We start from the raw sequence: 20,126 nt of genomic DNA, 5'->3' as shown, positions 1-20,126 counted from the left end.
TGCATTTATGAGGGCAACTGTGTTTAACCTGTATGCTAAACTACAGGCAATCAAATCCTTCCTGTACTACAACATTACGTTGACTAGCTGGAGTCACATCCAGCCCTCTACCAATATCAATATCTGTAAGGAGAGGGCTGGAGGTGACCCGAGCTATACGTTGACAAACAAATGAACCTGATTGCTGAGTTCGGAACGTGACCTTTCTGGAAAACGGACCTGCCGCGACCCTGTTGACGTATCTGACCTTCACCGAGTAGTGTGAGAAGGGAACCAGTTTGTCGAACTTGACCGTCAACTTGGTGATAGAGACCTTCTTTGCCAAGGCCGATGACTTGGTCAGTATGACGTCATATCGCAGCAAGACGCCGCCCCGTGAGTCACATGATGGCGGCGACCACGTGATCGTCGCCGTGGTGGTCGCTATGTGTTTGATAGTTACGCCAGTCACTGTACCCGTAGGCGCTAAAAATGTAACAATGAATGAATGACACCCCAGCACGTAAAATACATCGGCTATTGGGTATCAAACTATGGTAAATGCAAACATAAAATGATGAACCACATCAATATAAAAATTCAACAGTGAAGGAAGAAGGAATTGTTTTATTTAACGATGCACTCAAGATATTTTATTTTACGGTTATATGCCGTCAGACATGGTTAAGGACCACACAGATATTGAGAGAGGAAATCCGCTGTCGCCACTTCATGGGCTACTCTTTTCGATTAGCAGCAAGGGATCTTTTATATGCACCATCCCACAGACAGGGTAGTACATACCAAGGCCTTTGATATACCAATCGTGGTGCACTGGCTGAAATGACAAATAGCCCAATGGGCCCAATGACGGGGATCGATCCCAGACCGACCGTGCATCGAGCGGGCGCTTTACCACTGGGGTACGTCCCACCCCTTCAACAGTTAAATTAAAACAGTGTAAAAAAAACCTGTGCACAATAATACAAATAGTAATGTAACAATGAGATACCTTTGTTTGACATCGGTATTTTCATTCTATGGCTAACTGGTTTTAATCTTTGTTCGTTTGTTTTGTATAACGACACCACTAGAACACATTAATTTACTAATCATCGGCTATTGGATGTCGAACATTTGGTAATTTTTACATTTAGTTTTATTTAGAGAGAAAATCCATTACATTTTTCCATTAGTAGCAAGGGATCTTTTACCTGTACCATCCCACAGACAGGATAGCACATACCACAGCCTTCGATATACCAGTTGTGGTGCACTGGCTGGGACGAGAAATAGCCCAATGGGCCCACCGACGGTGATGGATCCTAGACCGACCAAGCATCAGGTGAGCGCTTTACGACTGGGCTACGTCTCGCCCTTCGATTCATTCAGCATACATCACCCTGGGCCATACCTAGGCATAGGCGTCGGAAGAGTCCACCAACTGCAAGGGTCACTAATATATTAATTATCCTTGCCACATCAGCTGACGTCAGCTGGCGACTGCCGGCAGACATGACCGCGCTCGCGGGAGCCGACCTATTTTCAAGGCTCCACGGAGATATTTCAATTTGACCAGATGTTAAGATGGCTGTCATAAATGCTAATGCAGCAGTTATAATTGAAAGTAAAGTTTGTTTTTATTTAACGACGCCACTACAGCACATTGACTGTTTAATCATCGGCTATTGGACGTCAAACATAATGGTCATTCTGACACAGTTTCAAGGGAACCCCGCTACATTGTTCCATTAGTAGCAAGGAATCTTCTATATGCATCATCCCACAGACAAGATAAAACATACCACGGCCTTTGTCCAGTTGTGGAACAATGGTTTGGACGGGGGAAAACCCAATCAGAGAATGAGTAAACCGAGTAAATGAGTAAATATTATATGTGTTATATTATATGTGGTTACTTCTGATTGGCTGAATTGCCGGTGTAAACGGAATGCAAGTCCGTAGTAACAGTGGTCTGCCCGGACTTAATCTCCTAGGAATGCATGTCCTAGGTCTAATATACCTAGGAATGCAAGTCCTAGGACTTAGTTCCTTAGGAATACTGGTCTGACTGCCAGGATATCAAGTCCGGGTCGGACTTGCATTCCTGGGCAATCAAAATTTAAGTCCGTTCGTTTACTTTTTGTAAGTTATAAATGTAACCAAAACGAAAACCAGTTTCCTTTTTGGTTTATTTAATTAACTTAGGATACTAGCGCCTCTCTTTATTTAAATATTTTCTATTTATTCCAATATTTTCCATTTATATAATTTGCAAGAGTTTGTACACATTTTGTTGACCTTATTACATGAGCAGAACCAAGGTCTTTATTCATTGCGTATTGTTCCAACTAATAAATGTTTAAACATTTAAAAGTAACTCAAAAAAATATTTACCATAATTCGAAGCATATTAGTACTCGCAAATAAGTATAACTTGCCCATATGATATACCAACACAATTATCTGTTAGACATTATATATTGGTATTTGATAATAATAATAATAATAATAATAATAATAATAATTTAACTATAAAATGTGATATTTGCGTTATATACATTATCTTGCTATTATATAATTTTAAGTTTGTGCTTTTCTGTCAATAATGTTGCAGGCGCGTGTACATAGGGTGTGGGGTGGCGTGTTCTAAACACCACTCTTCAAAGCAAATTGCTTGACCTGTCCCCTGCATAGCTTACCGAATATGTGCCTGCTTTGTCAATTTTGCTCATTTTAAAAATCAATTTGGTCTAACATAATTATGACATATCAGACTGTAACCTCTATGATATCTTAGTCCCAACAAATCATACTATCGATAAACAAATATGTTAAATGGTTTTCATTAATGTTTATCAATTAATAGAAATATCAATGACTAAGAGTGGGTTTTAGCAGCTCAATGGGCTACTACACCGACTAAAACAAAACAGTAATCCCTGAAAAATTATCATAGTGTCAATAATATGCACACACAATTTACAAAGATCCTTTTAAACAGACAAACTACTCATAACACTTTTACACCTGACCGTTTTGGTCGCAATAGGCATTCAGAGTCCCTTTTTGGGAGAAGGGGTGGGGGAGGCATGCTGATCATTATTGCCCGAATGAAACGAAAATGTCCGAATCTGGAAGACAACGTATATTTATATTCGTATTACTACCAAGACGCTAAATAGGATTTCAAACAAATCAGTATGCATTTTTACATGGATTACAACTAATATTGTGAGCAAAATTATGGAAATGCATGGTGAAGATTTTAGGCCAGCTCATTTTGCCCGAACATGTCCATTGCCCTCCCTCCTCATATATATGTAATAAGCAAACTATCGGAAATAAATTCCAGAGGACTAGGAATACTAGGATTGAAAGTCCTGTGGACTAGGAGTACAAGGAATAAAAGTCCCACAGACTTACATTCCTCGAAATGCACGTCCCACAGACTTACATTCCTAGGGATACAGGTCCCACAGACTAGGATTCCGAGGAATGGAAGTCCGATCGGACAAAGATTAAGAAAATCACAATTAATCAGATTGTGACTTGCCGTTAAAATATAAGCTTACAAAACATATTATTAAAAATTATGTTGGTGCATATAGAAGTTATAGAATATTGGAGTTACCAGTTTTCATATATATATTTTTTAAACAATTTTGGGCTACATATTGGGGGGGGGGGGGGGTATATTTCTTCGTGTTGAACACATGGACATATAGCCAACTTTATATCTGTAGTTGCTTTATATACTTTTGAAACAAGCAAGATATTCGTCCTACTTCAGTATTGTAACAAAAATGTAAGACGATTACAAAAATTCACTCACGTGTCTGATCCACAAGTCTATGACGTAAAAACAAAATTAAGTTGATACTCAAACTTAAAAATAGTTTTTGGCATGGAGATTTGAACCAACAATAATCTTAAGGGACTTGTACACTTATCCATCACACTACGAGGGAAGGCTGCCAAAACCTCACTTTTTTTCTCGTGTCTTTCTGGCAGCTCGTGCGAATTGCAGAGTATAATAAACGGACATCTAATTTGCCGGACTAGTAGAAGGAATTTAAGTCCGGTAGGAATACAAGTCCTAGGATAAAAACAACTTAAAAATAAACCAGGAATGAAAGTCCGGGTAGGACTATGGTTCCTAAGCTATGGAGGTCCGATAGGACTACTGTTCCTACGGACCTGCGTTCCTTTTACACCGGCGTTTGCAAGCGCACATCTTGAACACAGTTGAACTCTGGAAATTTGATGACGACATACGTCGATTTACGGCGAGTGCTCGCTTGCGTTTAAAGTATAAACCTATGCGCTGGTGAAAGCCGGAAGCCGCCGGTTGAAGGCGTATGCTAGAGTATTACGGCGGGTGACGGTGTCAAAAGTATAAATCCAGCTTGTTGCGGTTTTGTCGTTCAGATATTAATTAATAGGTCCATAGGAACCTGTAGGGGTGTGGTGGACTTTCGCCCAATTCGAGGATGAAAATAAACGTTTGTTTTGTCATACTTTACATACAGAGAGATAAAAATATGGGGCCGAATTTACAAAGACTGTTGGAGTTTTTTTAATCGCTGGTGTTTAAGCATTGTAAATGTATGTAGTTGCACGTATGTAAGACAGGTGTTTAAGCATTGTAAATGTATGTAGTTGCACGTGTGTAAGACAGGTGTTTAAGCATTGTAAATGTATGTAGTTGCACGTGTGTAAGACAGGTGTTTGAGCATTGTAAATGTATGTAGTTGCACGTGTGTAAGACAGGTGTTTGAGCATTGTAAATGTATGTAGTTGCACGTGTGTAAGACATAAATAGGCTCTGTAAATTCGGCCTGTGCCTTGTGCCGCACATCCACTAGATGGTGTGACCCTCCACCGTTAGATAGTGTGCCCACCGCCCCGACTCCATCCCTACCCCCCTCCACTCCAGATAGCGTTCCTACTGCCCAGGCTATTACTCACCTGCTTCTTTTGTGACCACCGTCCTGAGCAAGCTGTCGGAAACGTCCCGGCCAACAAGGACCGCCTTAACTGTGATGTCGTAGACGCGCCAAGGGTTGGGCCCGTGAATATCCACGCTGTGGATGTTCTCCGCCACTGGAACGCTGTCGACCGTCTCTGGGTGGGTGACGTTGCAATCCCCGACCCCGACCACCTGGAAGAAGACGGTAATTCTGACGTCGGCGGTGGCAGCGTCGTGGACGAGGGACCACACCAAACGGATATCGCCGTTACTTAACAATGTGGCGACAGCAGAATGGATCAGAGCTGTGGGGAATATTTAAAAGGTACTTTTATTTGTCCTCTTTCAGCGTTCGATGATATATCTGATCACAAGCAAAAACAAATTTAAAAGTGTTTTTGTGTGCATATGTGTTTATTTGTTTATTATCTTTTCTTTTTTTTTGTTATGTTTGGTTCGTTGGTTGATTGTTTGGGGTTGTTGTTGTTTCGTTGTTGCGTGTTCTATTTTATGTGAAAGTTAAAACAAAAAATTTACTAAGATATAAATAACAGAGCATAGTGTTTAAACTTTTATTAATTTAATGACTATGTACCTTTAAAGCCAATACATTAAGTAATTAGACTTTTAGTTTATTAAAGAGAACCAGCAGTAGGTTTAAACTGTCTGTCACAGTGGACACCTACTGCTTAAAGGAATTTAAAGGAACAAACATTAGTAAGAATATTAAATTTAACAAATTTACAAGAAAAGAAATGTCATCAATTTAGTTTTATTTGTAGTATTTTTAATATTTGCTTATTTACCTTTTTGTGGTCGCTCCTTTGTCTTTGGTCGAACAGTGATCACTGGAGACACAAAAACATCAACATAAATTTCGTAAGTAGTTTCAACATAATCTTTTGTCGAAGATTTATAAAATAACCTACAAACATCAAATCAAAATAAATGCATATTTACTCATTCATTGTATGCTAATGATTGCATTATTCAAATAACAGCTTTTGAGTTAAGGACTGAGTGCAGCACTGTGCTATTAATAATTATGTTTAAGACTCATACAGACTAGATGCCGCGCGTGCGTGCGGTCCGACTGTGCGTCTGATGCGTCTGCGGTTTTTGTTTTGGGGATATACACCCTATACGATTAGGGCGGGATGTAGCCCAGTGGTAAAGCGTTCACTTGATGCGCGATCGGTCTAGGATCGATCCCCGTCGGTGGACCCACTGGGCTATTTCTCGTCCCAGCCAGTGCTCCACAACTGGTGCATCAAAGGCCGTGGTATGTACTATCCTGTCTGTGGGATGGTGCATATGAAAGATCCCTTGATGCTAATCGAAAAGATTTTCTAACTGGACCGCACGCACGCGCCGCATCCAGTCTATGTGAGCCTTCAGACATTCTCAGGCAAATAGTTAACTCGAAGAAGAATATGAGAATAGCTGATTCGTAGAGTCCCCACAGGGTGTACGATGGACTATAAATGAGCTAATTCATATAATACTGTATGGTTGTTTTGTTTTTAACCAGTATTTTGGAAATGTGTATTTAAACGAAATTCTCGGAAATATTCTCGCCAAATCGTATGCCCCTCCCCCACCTACACTCCTTTCTATCTTATCTCTCGCTCCCCCGTCTCTCTCTCTCTCTCTCTCTCTCTCTCTCTCTCTCTCTCTCTCTCTCTCTCTCTCTCTCTCTCTCTCTTTCTCTTCTCCTCTCTCTCAAAGTTTATAATTGCTTAATTCAATGTCTTTACTGTCACTTACATGCATCGACAATGGCTACGATCAGGATGTAGCTATGGAATCCGTTGATAACGCACAGACATTTCAATGGATGCATCTTAACGAATACATAGGTGAGCAGATGTCAGGGTCTTCTGTCTACGATTACAGGATAATTTTAATGCCAAGTTTTCCATACACAATAGGCTCTAACGCCCACCGTATTTTTCCATTTGCAAAATTAACACATGAACAGGTTGACTGGTCAACGTACCATTTTGAATCCATTTTACAATACAAACAAGAATTTAAAAAGAAACAAGTGACATCAAGCAACAATAAAAACAGTTCTCTGGTCCATGCAGTTAAGGCAATGACGTCACTGATGTTCATCGCGGACGTTTTATGTAATGACGTCATTGATCCATTTGTACTTTTTCGGCATTCCATTTAGAGTTCGATTGTGTTGCCAAATACCGTTATCTGTATCACAGGTACCTACAAACAAACCCCTAGTAGGAATAATATAGTTACATATATAAAGAGTATTATATAACGTAACTATAACACAGTCGGTGTTATTCATTGGTTGGGGATACTTGTGGTCTGTTTGAAGACGTCTATGGTGCCCCAAAGTTCATCAGCTGCGATTATAACGAGCGAAAGCAAGTTGGATATAATTTTAAACAAAAAGCTGCAAGATAAATGGTATTTGACAGACGCAAATGTAGTATTTTATTTGTTACATATCCTCAAAACCCAAATTGACAATAAATCTAAACATCTTTTCCAACTTATTTGCTGCGTTGGCTCTTGCAGCTAATTTATGCGCCAGAAAGGTTTTTGGTTATATTTAAACGTCGTAGAGCAATCAGTTTTGATTGTGCTTGTTTTACTGGACTGTATAGCTGTGGCAGCCGTAATACCGCATGGAAGCAGCAAATCGCAGTGACGAATCTAGGATTTTGAGGGGGTGAGGGCTAAGTTTGATAACTTAGGCTGTCAAACTAGCAGGAAGTGTGTGTGTGTGTGTGTGTGTGTGTGTGTGTGTGTGTTAAACAGTTTGCGTGTGTGTGTGTGTGTATGTGATTGTGTTGTGTGTGTGTATATATGTGATTGTGTTTTGTGTGTATAAATGCAAAAAAATTAAAGGTGTATTTGCCCGCAATTATATACCATATATATACGTTTTATTGATCTGGATGTGTATGCACACATTTTCTAGTACCCAAGATGATAGTTGAAAATACACGTATATATATATACTCTTTTCACCTACATATCACAACATACATATATAGATTTCTGTAAAATGGAAATAAGTCAACTTCGTGCATTTTAGATGATGAATTGTATTTAAAACCTGTCGGGGTTTGGGTTTGTTTTCATGCAAATGTAAAGAAACCAAGGATTGCATAGGAATTAAACGTAACATTTGCAAAAAATTAGGGTCTAAACAATTGAACAAAACTATAGCTGCAGCAGAAAAGTAGTGTCAGTCGGGCGGGGAGAGGGGTGGGATTTGGGAGTAAGCGTGGCTTAATTTCTTTCGGTTCATCAAGATATGAACGCAAAAACGTAAACACTTCTCGACCAATGAGATTTCCGTAAAGTGTATAGACGCAAAGGAAATGTATTTATTTTGATATGAACCAAGATATTTTAACCATGTGGTAATAATTTATGTTTTAAAACCCTCTAGAATTTCAGTAGGGATATAAATCTACCTCAGATCAATATTCCAATAAAGGTGCGTAATAAAAATAAGGAAACATTTATTTAAACTTAACCACGAAAAAAGAATTAAAACAAATATCAACCTAAAACAAAACAGTTAAAGACACAATACCATCGGTGATTTAAAATACAGACTGAAAAAAACAACCTGAATATAGTCATAATGAATATAACCTAAATGGGGTTAAATAAATTTAAAAACTTAAACTCGGGTAAGAGGGTTAGTTGTTAGTGGCTAGTGTGAAAGAAGTCAGTGTAGTGACCTTGCACCTACCCATTAAGTCGTTAAAATTTGATCTGGGTGGGAGACAGTACTGGGATGCGAACTCTATACTTACAATACTTAAGTCCAATGGCGGCGTATTATTATTATTATTATTATTATTATTATTATTATTATTACTACTATTATTATTAAATTTATTTTATTTTATTTTATTTTGGTACTATTTTGGTTTGTATTAGGGTCATTTTGGTCTTAATCCAGTTTAAAAGTATTTACCATGGCATGAATCAGCCACAGATGTTTTGGAATCGATCTTCTGCATGTGTTAGATATTGTCGTGTGATATAAATTTCATCGAGTGTTCTTTCTAACTTGTTACATTGTATATCATATAAATCTCTCTCTCTCTCTCTCTCTCTCTCTCTCTCTCTCTCTCTCTCTCTCTCTCTCTCTCTCTCTCTCTCTCTCTCTCTCTCTCTCTCTCTCTCTCTCTCTCTCTTACACTAGCGAAACAGCCAATCTATTAGTAATAGTTTTGTTTTGTTTTTTGCTTCGAGATTTGTAGATTTTATTTCATTCTTTCTTCTTTTTTATCTCTCTCTGTTCTCTTTCTGTATGCGTCTGTTCATCTGTCTGGTTTTTTACTCTCTTAGATGGGACCATTTGCATATAGTGGTGTAACAATACATCGAACTATCGATATATTGCGATAGTCGGTGTCTCAATAGCAATGCATCGATAGTTAATTCAACTATCGATAACTATTGCAGTTGTTTGCGCCATTATCGATAGTTTCGATAGTATGCATAGTGAAAGCCTTTGATCTTGTGGAGTAAAAATAATCCAAAATATTCATCGTTATTCATCATTGCAAAGACGTACCTCTGCGTCTCTGCTACGTCGGTGCCCTCGGATAGTGTTTTCAACAGCCGGCGATATTGTCGGGAGAGACTAAATCGTAGACACTGAGAGTCGTCAGCCAGTGAGTCTACTGAATATTCATGAGCAAACGGTTGATCGACATCGAGATTTTACGACATCGAGTAATGTTCTGGTGTATATATATAAATTATTCCAACTGTAGATATTAATGTAACAAGTATTTAATAATATACAGTGTGGTTAATAAATTGTGTAATTGAATGTTACGTAGCGTATATCAATGTCGTTGTTTGTTGTTTTCCTACTCTTCTTCTGTGGGATAATCCCGCCGATATTTTGATGAATTTTACACCAGTGGTTACGGTTATCTAAACGTCAAAATTGTAATGCACGTCTGTACAACTTAATTTCATAAACAAATAAACAAACAACAACAACAAAAATCATTCAACAACTACAAAATATATAATTTAAAATAATTACTGTATAAATGAGTACAGTTCAAACCGATTAGAAAAATGTTGTCCACTACTTTTAATTATAATTATTTGTAATGACAATTGTCCTAAATAAAAATAATAACAACAACAACACAACAGTAGTTACGGTAGGTTTTTGGAAAATTATAAATTTAAGATTTCAGTAGGTGCGATTATAAATACATTATCTGACTACCAAGTACACATGAAGTCATCCACTGATGTAGTTAACAAATTACACACTTCTTGGCTAATGTCTATTTCCTCAAAGTAAAAATCTACTTTTGTAGACATAAAATTAATCAATTACCTAAGTGATCAGAGTAGATTTCTGTTTCTTTATTTTTTTAAATATGATTTTTATTAAATATATTTGAATAAAGTACCACTGAAGGTTCATTTACCTTTAATATACATATACATACATGTATACATACATACATACATACATACATACATACATACACACACACACACACACACACATACGTGCGTGTGCGTGTGTGTCTGTGTGTGAGTGTGAGTGTGTGTGTGTAACCGGCTTCGGTGGCGCAGTGGTTACGCCATCGGACTACAGGCTGGTAGGTACAGGGTTCGCAACCCCGTACCGGCTCCAGCCCATAGCAAGTTCTTAAGGACTCAGTGCATAGGTGTAAGGCTACTACACCCTCTTCTCTCTCCCTAACCACTAACCAACTAACAACTAACCCCCTGTCCTGGACAGACAGCCCAGATAGCTGAGGTGTGTGCCCAAGACAGCGCGCTTGAACCTTAATTGGATATAAGCACGGAAATAAGCTGAAATAAATGTGTGCGTGTGTGAAATACATATGTATAAGTAAACACTGTTTTTTTTGTCTTTAACGACACCACTAGAGCACATTGATTCATTGGATGTCAAACATTTGGTAATTCTGACATATAGTCTTATGCCCGGCGCAGACGAGCGTTTTCTAAAAAACGCAGACTCAACGCAGACGGATGCGTCTCGTGTGCGCCTACATGCGATGCGTTCCTGCGATCCACTGATGATTTCTTTAATTAATTAATTTATTTATACTTTACTTTAGGAAAAATAACAAAGATTAAATGTAATTTATTAATACATTTTAAAACATAATAAACTTTATTTAAAACATTATGTACAATATACTATTACGATATAAATCTTTCTTATTTCACAATTGTTTGTTTTAATTATTATTATTAGGCATAGTACAATGAATGCAATAATTTATATGTTTTAATTTCATCTATTTAGAAATGTCATTAATTACACATGCCTAGTCTTTGTTTCAAAGATGAGCTGTTGGAAATTATTTGTGTTGAAACATTTACATGTTAGTCATTTTTAATGATCGGGTCTGTTTTCACAGTTCTATTCATCACTAAAACCAATAATTGTTAATTTCGTTATATACAGATATATAGACAGATGATTGGTCAGTATAAAAATGTGAACGCAACGCAGACGCAAGTAGGCGCACACGTGCGTTTTTAGACGCATGCGGAAGGAGACGGATGCGTTTGTGCGTCTAAAATCAAACATGTTTGATGTTTGAAAAATCGACGTAGCGCTAAAAAAACGCAACGCAGAGGGGGTCGCACACAATGCGTTTTTACTGCGTTCGTACGGATGCGTTTTTTAACTCAAGACGCATGCGTTAAAAAACGCTCGTCTGCGCCGGGCATTAGAGAGGAAACCCACAATATTTTTTCATTAGTAGCAGGTAATCTTTTATATGCACCATACCACGGCTTTTGATATACCAGTGGTGGTGCACTGGCTGTAATAAGAAATAGCACAATGGTCCAATAAAAATGGATCGATCCTAGACCGACCATGCTTTACCAGTGGGCTACGTCCGGCCCCTCCAATTTATGTAGACACTGAAAATTAAATATGAATATGAATTATTCATTAACTATCTAACTGATCAGGGTAGATTTCCATTTTATTACATATGTGCATTTACATTTCCATTAAAACTATATTATTATTTTTTAAGTAGATGTGAATAATCTTACTGTATGTTTACTACCGATGTCAGTGGTAGTTTTCAGAAAAACAGACACGTAACACTTCAAAAGGGTGGATTTTATGGTACTTAACTACCGAGGGTACATGGATATCATCCACCGAGGGTAGTTTTCCTTTAATATGTTATATTACATTACACATGTGTTGGCTAATGTATATTTCACCTACGTAAACACCGTTTAATGTAGACATGACAATTCAATATGAATGTGATGGCTTAATCTATTATTTAACTGATCAGGGTAGATTTTCTTTTCATGAGTGAAAGTTTTATTTTTTATTTTTATTTTTTTATTTGTGTTTTTTTGTTTTGCAACAAGATGTCATTAATCTTACTGCATATTTACTATCCATGTCAGGAGTGGTTTTTAGAAAAGATGACTCTTAAAATTTCAAAAGCGTGGATTTTACCATACTTAACTACCGAAGGTACATGGACATCATCCACCGAGGGTAGTTTTCCTTTAATATGTTATATTACATTACATATATGGTGGCTAATGTATATTTCAGCTACGTAAACACCGTCTAATATAGACATGACAATTCAATATGAATGTGATGGCTTAATCTATTATTTAACTGATCAGGGTAGATTTTCTTTCCATGTGTGAAAGTTTTATTTTTTATTTTGTATCATTTATTTTTTTGGTAACAAGATGTCAATAATCTTACTGCATATTTACTATCCATGTCAGCAGTGGTTTTCAGAAAAGGAGACTCTTAAAATTTCAAAAACATGGATTTTACCATACTTAACTACCGAGGGTACATGGATAGCATCTACCGATGGTAGTTTCCCTTTAATCAGGGTAGATTTTCTTTTCATGTGTGAAAGTTTGATTTTTTTTTTTTTTTTTTTTTTTTTTTTTTGTAACAAGATGTCAATAATCTTACTTCTTCTTTAAATCTGTCAAATTATTTTATTATTATTAATTGATTATCTTAAACCCACAAGTTTTTTTAATGACTCTGTTAATCATTTTAGAAATATACAGTGGCACTTTATTTTTAACAGTTCCATCTACTTAGGTACATTGCCTGTATTGGTTGGCATCTTGAAATAATTAAAATTAACTTGTATAGAAGAAATGAACTACTTTCATCGTATTCCATGACCCCTAAAACCATGGGTTAGATGCAAGAATTACATTTTAGTACCGAATAATAAGGAAGTTATTATAATTTTCTCAATTTCGACCACCATATTACATGGCCCATTTAGTTAAATTTGAATTTTGATAGCACCATTGCCCTCCTTGGCTCCTACAACCATAGGGTAAATGCAATAAAAAAATAATTATCTGTCAATTTATAAGCAAGCTTTAGCCATTTCCCTGATTTGGCCACCATTTTTGTCCGCCATCTTGGATTTTTCTTCAAGGGTGCCCAGGTGGCACCCAGTAGATTATTGATGTGCAGACTTTGAACCCAAATTGGCATTTAGCTATTCACATTTTATTTTTTTTAATTATAATAAAAAATTAAAAATAATAATAGTAATTTCTTATAATTTGGAAATCTAGTCGTATCATTTGGATATTAGATTAATCCACCATATACATATTTAATTATTAGTGTCTACATAAGAAGGTGTTTACTTAGATAAAATATACAATAGCTAACAAAGAAAGGAAATATTTTATTTAACGATGCACTCAACACATTTTACTGTGCCGTGTGCAACGTCCTACTGACCCGACCCTGACCTACTTAGACTGACCTTGACCTACTTAGACTGACCTTGACCTACTTAGACTGGCCTAATGTGCCGTGTGCAACGTCCTACTGACCCGGCCCTGACCTACTTAGACCGGCCCCTGACCTACTTAGACTGGCACGAAAGAGTATAAAAAGGCTAGATACAGTTTAATTGTCATTCGCTCGTCGAAAACGATTGTTATTCGATCACATCTACTACGTCATTGTTAGGAGATTCGTTTGAGATATTTCGTCATTGTTAGAAGAAAGAAGATTCGTTTGGATAATTTTGAGAGGTTGTGTCACTGTTATAGAAATCGACTGGATCAAACTTCATCTGAAAATAGTAAGTTAATTTTTTTATACTGATTTAGTTTGAAGATCTATGTGTTTGCAGTGGTGGACAAATATAACGTTTTAACAAATGGTACTTTTTGAAAATCGTTCTTTCTTCAAACACGGTGAAATAAATAACAATTTTACATTGAAAGTTTCCTGCCTTCTAAAAACGGAAGCAGTTGTTCTTGTAAAGTTGTATGCAACGTCATTCAAAGACTGACGTCATTCAAACATTATAGACAGAAAACGTGTTATACTCTCATCCCTGTTGAGTCGTTGTCTCTATCAAGTCGTGTCATTTAGGATTTCACCTCTTTTTAAAGTAATACACCACCTACCGTTTGTCTCACAGTAAGATGTGTAGACAGTCAAATAGCTAAGAAATTTTAAGTATATCTAATTATTTGTTACATTTTACCATAACAATTAGTTTTTCTACACAGTGACCTGACCCGTATGACAATTAAAACATTTGTAGTTTTCGTAATTTATGGCGACCATGTCCAAAATATCTATCGAAGTGTCGTCTGCATGTTTATTTTTACGCATTAGTGAGTGACGTCAGTAAAAATGTGAGGTCACACGTCAATGGTTTTTTCATGCAAGCATATAAGGGCGCTAAAATTTGAAAACGTAAACTAAGATGTAGATCAATACAATTAGAAAGAATCATTCCTATTTAAAAAACAAAAATGAAGTTTGTCCCACCTTATCTTGCAAGCAATATTTTTTATAAACACCATGTAGCAATCTGCTGACCGCATCAATAATGTTTTTTCATAAAAACAGTTCTTTTTTTATTGATTTCTTTAAGATATAAATTCAACCAAGCAAATTGCAGCTATATACTTTGTTTTTATAACGTTTTACGCTTCTATTCTTGAACATAGTAAATAACACGATTCGTGTTTTTTCGTTTAGTGGGCGGGGGTAGACCGATTGTAAGCACGTGTGTACTTTTGATTACATCAAATATGTATATTTTTCTGCATTGTTGGTTCAAGTAACAATTAAAAAAATTATTTGACTAATAATTATAATAAATTTACAAAGCAGTTTTAAAATAGATTAATACAATTATTAAGTACCTCGACTTACCAGGGTCCCATGCTAAAATGGTATTCGATACTGATCAGACAACACCGTTTACGTGTCGGTTGAATACTTCAACAGAATAATTTTAATTTAACATATAAACATGGGATAATGACCGAAGCCAAAATGATAGTGCGAGCAATGACTGTCAGCGTCATCCCACCACTCCCCCCACCCGGGATCTGCGCCTGGCTTGTAACACGGTTGTGTTATCGACATATTGTAGTACGGGACATTACAACCCAATTATAAATGCTCATCCGCTAAATATTTTTAAATCATAAACACACTTATTTCCTGAAAAAAAATATTTGTTTAATCTAGAACGTTGACCTTGTCGACACAAATAATACACCTGGCGTTGACAGAATAGCGGGCGAATCGTAGGTCACGTAAAGGCTGGTTCAGTCGAATTGTTAATAACAAATATATGCGAATGTGCCCCGATTAGTGTCAATGACAAGGCATCATACCCATAAACCTGGGGTTTTTTGGGGTTTTTTGTTTTTTTTAACGAGTTAGGGTTTTTTTCATTTTTTTCTTCAATTTGAAGAATTAATTTGTTTAATTCGTTCATGATTTGTCTTCTGTCCCTGGAAAAAAAGAAAAAGAAATATTTTTTCAAATTTGATGCACTCAAAAAAGTTAATATTCCCGAAAATGTTAGCTTAATATATATGTAATAATTGCACGATACTCAGTTTAATACCATTTTAATCAATAAACTCATGTCTAGACATTGTAGTGGTATAGAAAACATCCCCTCACCCACTCCGACTCAGTTTACTTATTTCGTCCCTATGACAAATATCAGCCACTGGACATTAATTTCTTAATTATATAAAAAGCAACAAAAACAAACCCGCACGGTTTTACAAGAACAGTAAGGTAGTGTCTTTTTAGTAAACATACTTACATATCAGTGTTTTGAGGGGGTTTAACATAGCCCTCAGTGTAGGGTAGGTGACAGTGGCGGCGGCGGCAGTTGGGGTGGTGGAGGCGGTGGTGGTGATGGTGGCTGCTGATGTTGCTGCTGCTGCTGTTGCTGCTGCTGCTGCTGCTGCTGCTGCTGCTGCTGCTGCTGCTGCTGCTGCTGCTGCTGCTGGGAAGGCTTATTTTCAGATTCCAAGAGTCTATGTTTATTTCGTACGTGCTGAGTTAAGTCGTGGGTCCAAACATATTTTTTTTCGCAAATGCGACACTGATTCATGTTGTTGATTGTTGAAGTGTTCGTCGTGAATTGACGATGTTGAAACTGCCATGCCCCCTTTTATAGCCTTCTCAGAAATGCTTGTGCCGTTTTTGCCCAGTCTGCTCTCGTCGTTTCTGTTCCATGCCACTCTGTTCTCGTTTCCGTTTCAGATCGGCCTTGGCTTGTTCCACCACTTGCTGCGTTGGGGAGACCATGACAACATTGGGTGCCGGGGGTTTGTTCTGCTCCTCTTTTTCTTTTTTCCACGTGGGATCGTAGAGTTCTAGACATCGATCCACACTGTACATGATCTGACTTTGCCCACCACGTTGAATTTCGAAGTGAGGTTGAAGTTTGCCTTGTGCCTGCAGTTTGTAGAAACGGGTCCACTTATCCACGTCGGGAACGTACAGCTTGTACTGGTCTGACATGTTGCTCCTCTGAAGGTTCTATCTCAAATGATGATTGTTTTTGACAGACATCCTATTTATAGAGATCCTGCATATCTCCAGCTATCCGTGACCACTGACCATACGGTATTTGCTTTCATCTGATCCAGGTGACTGTCGTCCAAAATGAAGGCTAACAAAGGGGTGTTTTGTTTCAATATACGTTTTCTAGTTCTATTCACCACGGCACGTGATACGAGCATTTTCATCATGTTCAGATATTCATTGTTAGACTGTAAAAATCGACGTTTCTGTCCTGCTTCGACGTGAATACGTCCGTCCAGCAACCCTTGAACGATCTCCACCAAGGCCAACATTTGTTCTGCGTTCATATCATTCAGTAATCCCAGAGTCATATGGTAATCGTGAATATTCGTCATCAGTTTTAAATAATTGTAATGTTTTAGAACGTATTCAGCCATGTTTCAAAACCAAAAACGCTGCGGCTTTACGTGCAGTGTCACCGTCACTGGTCCCGTGATAAATGAGGCTGGATTGCCATCTGCGTCCTGTGCGTCCACGATCTGCACATCTTCCAGTCTCAGGGGTACGTAATGATAGTTTGGAAACACAAAAGATATTTCCTTTTTATTCCCCATCAAACAGATGCGTCTCAGCAAGGGCTCCTTTCTTTCTCCAACGTGTGAGCTGTAGCAGATGGAACACACGTAAATGTCATGGCTGTCTGATTTTCTCGAAACTTCCCAGTTCTGAATGGTGATTTCGGTGGCTGCTACCACCCACTTTTTTCCGAGATGTAGTCTGTCATATAGATTGACTCTAAAAGACCAGTGTGTGTTGTACTTATCCATGGTGCTTATTCGTTTTGATCTTGGGATTTGGCAGCATATAACCCAATCTACTGCTGAGTAGTGCTGTCCACAAGTTAGACTTACCTCGATGAAGAGATAAGTTGATGATACATGTAATCACCACCACGTATATGATGATGATTTGAGAGAAAAATACCGTTTCCGATTTGGCCACACGTTTACCAAAAAATGTCCAGGTATCACCCGAATGACTTCTTGACAGAGGTTGTGTCTCTACAATTTCTTCCATGATAATGAAAAGTCAAACATGTGCTGAGGTCTTTTATACTGTCTGATATCGAACAACGTCTGCTTCTTGAATCCACGAATTGTACTTCTTAGGCCAGTGAAGCCATTTGACCAACACTTCTTTCTGTTTGTTACGAGTTCTCCTTTTCACAATGTCTTGGATACGGTACAGTTGATCAGGATTCTCAGTCACCTTTTGAAGTTCATCTGCATAGAATGTCCCTTCGATGGCATCACCACCCCAGTCCTTTAATTTGTACAAGTCTTTACCTTGAGACCAGTACCTTTTCTCAATGGTAAATATTTCGCCAGACCATTTCTCTTGGTATTCCCGATCAAAGGTGCCCCGAAGATGACTGACTCGTACTTTATCACCTATGTTAAATGTAAACTTGTTTTTGTGGATTGCGTTTTTAGGTTTGATCAGGTACTGAGACAGACGGACCTCTCCTTCGTTCGTTTGGTTGACACTGGCTGGTGTTTGACCTAACATTCGATGCTTGGTGTGGTTATAGCTATAGACGACTTTCTCTAGAACATCCATGTACTTGTAAGTAAAGTTTTTTAACATGTAGCGATAGAGACGCATTTTGATGGTTTTAATGACACGTTTGGCATAACTTGCGTTAGTTTCATTTAGAGCAAACAGCTGTGTTATGCCATGCCACTTCAACAATGCTTTGACCTTATGGTTCTTGTATTCTGACCCTGAATCGGACTGAAACAGTTTGGGTTTTCTGGACTCTAATTTCCAGAATTCTGTCAAAGTCTCTACCACGTCGTTTCCCGTTTTCGACTCGAGTGGTAGCACCCACAGGTACCTGGAGAACAGGTCAATGATCACCATGAGGTATCTCACCCCGTCATTGTATTTAGCAAAACTGACCATATCCATTAGATCGGATTGCCAGTGACTGTCTAACCCTTCCACAACATAGGTATTACGTGGAAACTTTCGCCTCACTTGATGTGTCATGGTATAGGTCTCTTGACCTTTCAACCATGACTTAATACGTGTCAGAGGAATTTTAAATTTATCCTCTGCTTTAACAGCTTGATACAGTGTACTAGGACCTGCATAACTCCCAGGATGTTTTACATCGTAGTAAATAGACTCTAGGTACCTTTCCCACCGGGACATGGTTCTCAACTAACATACATGTCAAAAAGTCATGCTATTTATAAATAACGGAAGGATACAACACAACATTTTATTACTTAACAACAAAAATGTAGTACATAAAATATATGACAAAACATACAGTTATGTCAAAAACATTCAAGTGTCTCACACGTGTTTGAAACAGTTAATGTCTGAACACGTTATTCACATGGGGACATCTCGGGGACAGTCTGTAATGTTCCATCACTGGGTCATCCATTCTCTGCCATCGGTAGGCGCGTAGTCCACAGCAGTAACAGACGACGGCATCGTGATCCCCTGTGTAGGAGAAACCGGCCTTGGCGAGCTCCCTCGGTTTCTGGCGTAACTGTATTGCTCGAACGGCAGTCTTCTTCATCCCAGGCAGCGTCTGTTTTATATTCTCGAGCGGCATCTGTTTGATCCACGGCTTCTTTGATTTCACCATCTTCATTTTTATCCATATTGTCACAGGCAACATCTGTTTGATCCATGAAATGTTCTTCTTCTGGTTTGGTAGCCACTCTTTTGATTGTATGTCTTTCTGAACATTTGCAGACCAAGATGTCGTCCTCGTCTACTGCTGCTGCTACTAACACTGCTCGAATATCCCGATGCCATCTTCTTCGTCCCAGATAGAGTGCAACAAGGCTCAAGAATGTCAGAATCATAAAACACGTCTGTTCTCTAGTAAAACGAACGTAGATCTGGTCGTTTTCGGCTAGCGAATGACAATTAAACCGTATCTAGCCTTTTTATACTCTTCGTGCCAGTCTAAGTAGGTCAGGGGCCGGTCTAAGTAGGTCGGGGTCGGGTCAGTAGGACGTTGCACACGGCACAGTAGGCCAGTCTAAGTAGGTCAAGGTCAGTCTAAGTAGGTCAGGGCCGGGTCAGTAGGACGAGGTCACGTGACAAGGCCGTGACGTCATCAAGGTCACGGAAAGTAGGTCAGGGTCGGGTCAGTAGGACGAGGTCACGTGACAAGGCCATGACGTCATCAAGGTCAAGGTCACGGAAAGTAGGTCATGGCCGGGTCAGTAGGACGAGGTCACGTGACAAGGCCGTGACGTCATCAAGGTTAAGGTCACGGAAAGTAGGTCATGACCC

The 20,126-nt window shown here is 38.3% G+C and overlaps 2 protein-coding genes across 4 annotated transcripts in view; both read right to left on the bottom strand.

Annotated features, from left to right (window-relative positions):
* LOC121383366 (protein sidekick-1-like) overlaps window positions 1–7,448 on the bottom strand; it is a 44,429-nt gene extending 36,981 nt beyond the window's left edge. For 2 of the 3 annotated variants that reach the window (XM_041513352.1, XM_041513353.1), the window contains exons 1-4: window positions 6,719–7,442; window positions 5,758–5,799; window positions 4,951–5,256; window positions 178–465 (exon numbers count right to left, since the gene is read on the bottom strand). In XM_041513352.1, the coding sequence (XP_041369286.1) occupies window positions 178–465; window positions 4,951–5,256; window positions 5,758–5,799; window positions 6,719–6,794 (712 nt within the window). In that variant the 5' untranslated portion in view covers window positions 6,795–7,442. Of the gene's footprint in view, window positions 1–177; window positions 466–4,950; window positions 5,257–5,757; window positions 5,800–6,718 lie in introns of all 3 variants that reach the window. The other variant, XM_041513354.1, reaches the window with a different exon arrangement.
* Window positions 7,449–17,912: 10,464 nt separating this feature from the next.
* LOC121383814 lies at window positions 17,913–19,473 on the bottom strand. Its single transcript, XM_041513913.1, has 2 exons — window positions 19,303–19,473; window positions 17,913–18,884 (listed from the first exon to the last, which is right to left on the bottom strand). The coding sequence occupies exons 1-2, from the start codon at window positions 19,471–19,473 to the stop codon at window positions 17,913–17,915; spliced, it is 1,143 nt and encodes a 380-aa protein (XP_041369847.1).
* Between the last annotated feature and the right edge of the window lie 653 nt (window positions 19,474–20,126).

The sequence above is a fragment of the Gigantopelta aegis genome, chromosome 10 (assembly GCF_016097555.1).
Source record: "Gigantopelta aegis isolate Gae_Host chromosome 10, Gae_host_genome, whole genome shotgun sequence".
NCBI classification, from domain to species: Eukaryota; Metazoa; Mollusca; class Gastropoda; order Neomphalida; family Peltospiridae; genus Gigantopelta; species Gigantopelta aegis.
Note: the sequence above shows the minus strand (reverse complement) of the source record. Positions and strands in the feature narration are given on the sequence as shown.

Bases quoted from the DNA above. Each gene is read 5' to 3' on its own strand.
- LOC121383814 (XM_041513913.1), bottom strand. From the start codon at position 19,473: ATGAAGATGGTGAAATCAAAGAAGCCGTGGATCAAACAGATGCCGCTC. The intron at 18,885-19,302 runs GTCTGTTACTGC...ACACGTATTAAG, and splicing joins CAGGGGATCACGATGCCGTC to TCATGGTTGAAAGGTCAAGA.